Source organism: Dendrobates tinctorius, unplaced genomic scaffold (genome assembly GCF_039654945.1).
Source record: "Dendrobates tinctorius isolate UK_male_01 unplaced genomic scaffold, ASM3965494v1 ptg000216l, whole genome shotgun sequence".
In the NCBI taxonomy this organism is placed as follows: domain Eukaryota; kingdom Metazoa; phylum Chordata; class Amphibia; order Anura; family Dendrobatidae; genus Dendrobates; species Dendrobates tinctorius.
Genome location: NW_027361883.1, coordinates 704,018 through 712,500, shown reverse-complemented (window position 1 = coordinate 712,500; position 8,483 = coordinate 704,018). Strand labels below are relative to the sequence as shown.

Genomic DNA, 8,483 nt, shown 5'->3' with positions numbered 1-8,483 from the left:
AAGTGCATTTGTATTCAGTCCCCCCAAGTCTACATTTTATAGGACCTCCGTTTTGCTGCAAGTCTTTTGGGGTCTGGCTCGACCAGATGTGCACATCTAGTTGTTGTCCTGATGGAAGGTGAACCTACGCACCAGACTCAAGTCTTCTGTAGCCTCTAACAGCTTTTCCTCCAGGATTGTCCTGCATTCATCTCCATCCATTTTCCCCACCAACTCTGACCAGCTTCCCTGCCCCTGCTGAAGACAAGCCTCCCCACAGCAGGAGGCTGCTGCCACCACCATGATATATGACGGTGGGGATGTTTTTTCACAGCGATGTGAAATGTTAGTTTTACACCACACATAGCATTTTGAATTTAGCTCAAAGTGTTCAAATTTAGTCTGACCTGACCAGAGCACTTTCTCCCACATGCTTGCTGTGTCTCCAACATGGCACGCGGAAGAAGGAGCTCTGGTCAGATGAGACCAAAGCAGACCTTAAAAAATAAATGCAAAACGCTATGTGTGGCGGAAAAGTAATGCTGCACATCACCCTGAAAACACCATCCCCACCGTCACACATGGTGGTGACAGCATCATGCTGTGGGGAGGCTTTTCTTCAGCAGGGGCAGGGAAGCTGGTCAGAGTTTATGGGAAGATGGATGGAGATAAACACAGCACAGTCCTGGAGGAAAACCTGTTAGAGGCTGCAGAAGACTTGAGACTGAGGGTGTAGGAACACCTCCCAGTAAGACAGAGACCTTCAACATCCTGCCAGACCCACAATGTAGGGTTTAGATCAGAGTTTGCTCCTGTGTGTGAACGGCGCAGTCACCGTCCAGACCAAAATCCCAGAAAATCTGTAACAAGACGTGAAAATTGCATAGCACAGATGTCTCCATCCAATCTCACTGAGAGAGAGCGAGGGAGCAAAGAAGAAGGAGCAAAATGTCACCTCTAGATGTGCAAAGCTGGAGAGACAGACCCCAAAAGACTGCGGCACTAACTGGGTCCTACAAGGTATTGACTCAGGGGGTGAATACATATGCAACTCGCAATTTACAGATTTATGTATGTAAAATAACTAGATAACCCTTTACACTCCACAAATATTAGTTACTTAGTGTTGGTGTCGCATAAAATCCTAATAAAATACATTTAAGTTTGTGGCTGTAACGTAAAATAAAGTGTAAAAGTTCATGGGGTGTGAATACTTTTTCAAGGCACTGTAGATAGATAAACAGATAGGAGACAGATAGGACATAGCTGGACCAGTCGCGTTCATTGCAGACAGGTATATAACATTCCGTGGTGGTATATGATGCCACCTGTGCCATGATGTTTCTGATGGCCACATCTTCCTGGCCACCAGTGTCAGGAGTGTCAACAGGCCAGTGACAAAGTGCAGGTCATGTATCTTACAACTTGCGTGTAGCACGCTACCATTCTACAACCAACACCCACTATAGACCTCTACACTGCTCTGCAGAAGACCTGTGCCCCGGGAGCTCCATGGAGCAGCTGCACACTACGTATGCACAATGCCAGGCGTCTGCTGGAGCGACGTAAAGCACGCCGTCACCAGAGCAATGGAAATGAAAACATCTTCTACGCCACTGTGACAATCTACCCCCAGGATCCAGATAAAACTTGATCTCCAAAGTTTCTAGATTTCTTATTTATGTGTGATTGCAGTTTATCTAGAACATTTTTCCTCTTTGCCTATTGCACATTCGGGAAAATACTTATCTTCTCTTTGCGCAAAGTGTGAAAAAGTGTGAACTTTAGCAAAAGTTTTCCAGAAATCCATTTATAAATGACGGCGATATTAGTATTCTAATAAACCCCGAGGGATGGAGGGAAGGAAGGCTTCAAGAAAAAAAAACTTTCTATAAAAAGAGAGAAGCATATGGCCTCTTCTCCGAACGCTCTTAAGGTGTTTAAAGGGAAAATGGAAACAGCTGGAGACTTCGCACCATAGATCTGTTACTGAAAGGAGCGAGCGCACTGCATGCACAATACAGGGAGGAACACGGGGGACAAGTGTACAGACGTTCTGTACCATAGAGGGATGGATGGATAATAGAGAGATAGATAATAGATCATAGCTAGGTAATAGATAAGACATATTTGATAGATAATAGACAGATTATAAAAAGGGCAGTAACACGATGTGTCTTCATCTCCTGCATTTGGTTTCCTTGGCAGATCACTGCATCTACAGTCCTCCATGTTGTCCATTTCTTGGTACTTTATTATAAAAAGCTTGACCAGCACATCTTGAAACCCAAGTTTGCTGTGAAACCTTGGTCTGGAATAGACCTTGCTGCTGCAGTATAACTAGCTTGTGTCTTGTTGCAGTGCCCGGTCTTATGATGTATGATCAGTGGCAAGAAACCGCTTCCCACATCCACACATTTGAAGCAGAGCTTGTCCGTTAATAATCCAGCTATTCGCCTCCTACACAGCTGTTTGTTTGTGACAATGATTCTACTTACATATGAAAATGATGATTATCACCTGTTTGGTATAATTGGTTAATAATACACCTGAATACACACCTGTAACCCCTAACTTTGTCCAAGTTTTAGCAACTAGAATAAATAGAAGTGTAAATGTGCGCCTGTGTTTAGGAATACAAGTATAAATGTACGTCTATGTGTAGGAATATAAGTGGAAATGTGTGCCTGTGTGTAGGAATACAAGTATAAATGTACGTCTATGTGTAGGAATATAAGTGGAAATGTGTGCCTGTGTGTAGGAATACAAGTATAAATGTACGTCTATGTGTAGAAATATAAGTGGAAATGTACGCCTGTGTGTTGGAATATACTTGTACTGTAAATGTTCGCTGGTGTGATGGAACATAACTGTAAATGTGCGTCTGTGTGTAGGACAAGACGTACAACTGTATGCCTGTGCAGGAATATAAGTATCAATGTGCGCCTGTGTGTTGGAATATAAGTGTAAATGTGCGTCTGTGTGTGTAGGAAAGAAAGTGTAAATGTGCGCCTGTGCGTGGAAATAGAAGTGTAAATGTGTGCCTCGTGTGTGTGGAAATAGAAGTGTAAATGTGTGCCTGTGTGTGGAAATAGAAGTGTAAATGTGCACCTGTGTGTGTGGAAATAGAAGTGTAAATGTGCGCCTGTGTGTGTGCAAATAGAAGTGTAAATGTGCGCCTGTGTGTGTGCAAATAGAAGTGTAAATGTGCGCCTGTGTGTGTGGAAATAGAAGTGTAAATGTGTGCCTCGTGTGTGTGGAAATAGAAGTGTAAATGTGTGCCTCGTGTGTGTGGAAATAGAAGTGTAAATGTGCGCCTGTGTGTGGAAATAGAAGTGTAAATGTGTGCCTCGTGTGTGTGGAAATAGAAGTGTAAATGTGCGCCTGTGTGTGGAAATAGAAGTGTAAATGTGCGCCTGTGTGTGGAAATAGAAGTGTAAATGTGCGCCTGTGTGTGGAAATAGAAGTGTAAATGTGCGCCTGTGTGTGGAAATAGAAGTGTAAATGTGCGCCTGTGTGTGTGGAAATAGAAGTGTAAATGTGCGCCTGTGTGTGTGGAAATAGAAGTGTAAATGTGCGCCTGTGTGTGGAAATAGAAGTGTAAATGTGCACCTGTGTGTGTGGAAATAGAAGTGTAAATGTGCACCTGTGTGTGGAAATAGAAGTGTAAATGTGCACCTGTGTGTGTGGAAATAGAAGTGTAAATGTGCACCTGTGTGTGTGGAAATAGAAGTGCAAATGTGCACCTGTGTGTGTGGAAATAGAAGTGCAAATGTGCACCTGTGTGTGTGGAAATAGAAGTGTAAATGTGCGCCTGTGTGTGGAAATAGAAGTGTAAATGTGCGCCTGTGTGTGGAAATAGAAGTGTAAATGTGCGCCTGTGTGTGTGGAAATAGAAGTGTAAATGTGCACCTGTGTGTGTGGAAATAGAAGTGTAAATGTGCACCTGTGTGTGTGGAAATAGAAGTGTAAATGTGCGCCTGTGTGTGTGGAAATAGAAGTGTAAATGTGCACCTGTGTGTGGAAATAGAAGTGTAAATGTGCGCCTGTGTGTGTGGAAATAGAAGTGTAAATGTGCACCTGTGTGTGTGGAAATAGAAGTGTAAATGTGCGCCTGTGTGTGTGGAAATAGAAGTGTAGATGTGCGCCTGTGTGTGGAAATAGAAGTGTAAATGTGCGCCTGTGTGTGGAAATAGAAGTGTAAATGTGCACCTGTGTGTGTGGAAATAGAAGTGTAAATGCGCACCTGTGTGTGGAAATAGAAGTGTAAATGTGCGCCTGTGTGTGTGGAAATAGAAGTGTAGATGTGCGCCTGTGTGTGTGGAAATAGAAGTGTAGATGTGCGCCTGTGTGTGTGGAAATAGAAGTGTAAATGTGCGCCTGTGTGTGGAAATAGAAGTGTAAATGTGCACCTGTGTGTGGAAATAGAAGTGTAAATGTGCACCTGTGTGTGGAAATAGAAGTGTAAATGTGCGCCTGTGTGTGTGGAAATAGAAGTGTATATGTGCACCTGTGTGTGTGGAAATAGAAGTGTAAATGTGCGCCTGTGTGTGTGGAAATAGAAGTGTAAATGTGCGCCTGTGTGTGTGGAAATAGAAGTGTAGATGTGCGCCTGTGTGTGTGGAAATAGAAGTGTAGATGTGCGCCTGTGTGTGGAAATAGAAGTGTAAATGTGCACCTGTGTGTGTGGAAATAAAAGTCTAAATGTGCGCCTGTGTGTGTGGAAATAGAAGTGTAAATGTGCGCCTGTGTGTGGAAATAGAAGTGTAAATGTGCGCCTGTGTGTGGAAATAGAAGTGTAAATGTGCGCCTGTGTGTGGAAATAGAAGTGTAAATGTGCGCCTGTGTGTGGAAATAGAAGTGTAAATGTGCGCCTGTGTGTGTGGAAATAGAAGTGTAAATGTGCGCCTGTGTGTGGAAATAGAAGTGTAAATGTGCACCTGTGTGTGTGGAAATAGAAGTGTAAATGTGCGCCTGTGTGTGGAAATAGAAGTGTAAATGTGCACCTGTGTGTGTGGAAATAGAAGTGTAAATGTGCGCCTGTGTGTGTGGAAATAGAAGTGTAAATGTGCACCTGTGTGTGTGGAAATAGAAGTGTAAATGTGCACCTGTGTGTGTGGAAATAGAAGTGTAAATGTGCGCCTGTGTGTTGGGATATAAGTGTAAATGTGCGCCTGTGTGTTGGGATATAAGTGTAAATGTGCACCTGTGTGTTGGGATATAAGTGTAAATGTGCGCCTGTGTGTTGGGATATAAGTGTAAATGTGCGCCTGTGTGTTGGGATATAAGTGTAAATGTGCGCCTGTGTGTTGGGATATAAGTGTAAATGTGCGCCTGTGTGTTGGGATATAACTGTAAATGTGCGCCTGTGTGTTGGGATATAAGTGTAAATGTGCGCCTGTGTGTAGGAATAGATGTATAAATGTGTGTGTGTTTCATTGGTCAGAGTGCGGTCTGTCTACGGTCCATTGTGCACATAGGCTGAAAACATCCAGAACAAGGCCTTATTCAGACAATGCTGTCAGCCGTCACAATGTTCTGCACACATTTCTGCTGTGGCTATTGTTACTCTCGCTATATTCCTTCTGTTACTGTAGTTATGTAAAGAGCTTAATTCTGATACCATCTGTTAGCGGATTTTAGTACTGAGTTTGGTTCCAGCACTGGATGTAAGTATTCTGCTCACAAATCTTAATAAAGAGTGTAGTTTTGTTAGTGCGGTCTAGTACCGATCTTGGTTTTGTTGACCGATTTTTTTACTGAGCTTAGTTGTATTAGCACACTATAGTGAGAATATGGATTTTGTTGACAAATCTTAGTACTGAGCTTAGTTGTCTTGGAGCATTCTAGTATTGATCTTGGTTTCGCTGACCAATCTGAATATCGACTGTCGCTAGATTAGCGTATTCTAGTACTGATCTTGGTGTTAGTAAATCTGAGTACTGAGCTTAGTTGTGTTAGCGCATTCTAGTCCTACTCTCAGTATTGAGTATAGTTTTCTTACCATGTCTATGCATTTCTTGGTACTGAGCTTCGTTCTTTTCCTGTATTTACTCACTGAGCCACATTCTAGAATCATAGAATGGTAGAGTTGGAAGGGACCTCCTGGGTCATCTGGTCCAACCCCCTGCTCAAAGTAGGATTAACTAAATCATCCCAGACAGATGTCTGTCCAGCCTCTGTTTGAAGACTTCAATTGAAGGAGAACTCACCACCTCTCATGGCAGCCTGTTCCACTCATTGATCACTAACTGTCAAAACGTTTTTTCTAAATATCTAATCTGTGTCTCCTCCCATTCAGTTTCATCCCATTGCTTCTAGTTTTTCCTTGTGCAAATGAGAATAAAGATGATCCTTCTACAAAGTGAAAGCCCTTGAGATATTTGTAGACAGCTATTAAGTCTCCTCTCAGTCTTCTTTTTTGCAGCTAAACATTCCCAAATCCTGTAACCTTTCCTCATAAGACAGGGTTTGCAGACCGGTCACCATTCTGGTCGCTCTTCTCTGAACTTGCTCCAGTTTGCTGATGTCTTTTTAAAATGTGGTGCCCAAAACTGGACACAGTATTTCAGGTGAGGCCTGACCAAAGAGGAGTAGAGGGCAATAATGACTTCACGTGATCTAGACTGTATGCTTCTGGTAATACATCCTAGAATTGCATTTGCCTTTTTGCTGCTGCATCACACTGTTGACTCATATTCAGTCTGTGATCTATTAGTATACCCAAGTCTTTTTCACATGTGCTGTTGCTTAGCCCTATTCCTCCCATTCTGTATATGCTGTTTTCATTTTTATTGGCCAGATGTAGTACTTTGCATTTTTCCCTGTTAAAAACCATTCTGTTAGTTGCTGCCCAACTACGAAAACCATTCTGTTAGCTTATCTTAGTATTAGGCCAGATACATGGCATAAAAAGACAATTTAATCCCCTCCCCCCCAAAAAGTAGTAAAACTTGTCACACAAAAAAAACAAGTCATCTCTGCATTACATCAGTTCAGAAGGAAATAAATAAAATAAAGGTCTGACTGCTGACATGTGGTGGTAGAGTACAATTTTTTTCACAAAACATCACTGTGTAAAAAGTAAGAAAAATGTCATAAATAAGAGATATTTAGTAACCAAAAACAAAGTACGGTAGATTGATCATTCTTTCCCTGCCAAAGGAAAATGATTGACATATAAAGGCTTATCCAGACAGCTGCACATTGGAAATTGCCATTTTAAAAACCTCTATACGTACATGTTTGGCAGCTATTCTAGACGATCCGACGATCTGACCACTGCCGTCCAGCACATCGATGCCATCTTCCAGCTCACTGTGTCTCATTAAGACTACATTGCAAACATTGGCACTGGCTGCAGAGAGGAAACAAAGACATGACGGTCATCAAAGAGCTAGGGGAAGAAGAGAGAGAGAGAAACAGGCTAAAGAGCGGGATAGAGAGTAAGGCTAGATATAGAAAAGAGATAGAGAGGGATAGAGAGTATGGCTAGAGATAGAAAAGAGATAGAGAGAGGGATAGAGAGTAAGGCTAGAGATAGAAAAGAGAGAGGGAGAGAGAGTAAGGCTAGAGATAGATATGAGATAAAGAGAGGGATGGAGAGTAAGGATAGAGAGGAAAAAAGATAAAGAAAGGGATAAAGAGTAAGGATAGAGATAGAAAACAGATAGAGAGAGGGATAGAGAGTAAGGATAGAGACAGAAAGAGAAAGGGCTAGAAAGAGGGATAGAGAAAGAAAGGATAGAGATCGAAAAGAGAGAGTGCTAGAGAGAAAGGATAGAAATAGAAAAAGATAGAGAGGATACAAATAGAATAAAAGATAAAGAGAAAGAATGACTAGAGATAGAGAAGGATAGAAATAGAAAAAAAGATAAAGAAAAAGGAGCTAGAAAATAGGAGAGACAGAAAAAGAAGATGTTAAGAGAGAAGAGCTACAGAGAGGGCTAAAGATAGAAAAGAAAGAGGGAAAAAGATAAATATAGCGGTAAAGAAAGAGGGGGTAGAGAGATAGGGATAAATAGAGAGGGTAATAGATAAATAAATTGATAGACAAGATTAGAGAGAGGTAGAAAAAGTGATACAGAAAAAGGGAAAGAGAGAGACATACAGAGAATGGGATATAGAGAGATGAGGGATATACATAGGCAGAGAGAAAGGTGGAGACATAGAAATAGACAGAGAAAGAAGGAGATGGATAATAGATAGATAATAGATCAATAATAGAGCGATAGATGGGGGACCGCAGGGGTTGGTGTTGGGACCTATTCTCTTCAACATATTTATTAACGATCTGGTAGAAGGTTTGCACAGTAAAATATCGATATTTGCAGATGATACAAAACTATGTAAAGCAGTCAATACAAGAGAAGATAGTATTCTGCTACAGATGGATCTGGTTAAGTTGGGAACTTGGGCCAAAAGGTGGCAGATGCAGTTTATCAATGATAAATGTAAGGTTATACACATGGGAAGAAGGAATCAATATCACCATTACACACTGA

General features: G+C 41.7%; 1 protein-coding gene across 4 annotated transcripts in view; it reads right to left on the bottom strand.

The window, feature by feature from the left end:
• The window catches only part of SFXN5 (sideroflexin 5), a 260,274-nt gene that overhangs the window by 119,979 nt on the left and 131,812 nt on the right, over positions 1–8,483 (bottom strand). For all 4 annotated transcript variants that reach the window (XR_012222340.1, XR_012222341.1, XM_073555065.1 and 1 more), the window contains exon 11: positions 7,221–7,336. Coding sequence is in view for 2 of the 4 variants with exons in the window: in XM_073555065.1 (XP_073411166.1) it covers positions 7,221–7,336 (116 nt within the window). In the remaining 2 variants the exon portion in view is untranslated. The remainder of the gene's footprint in view (positions 1–7,220; positions 7,337–8,483) is intronic.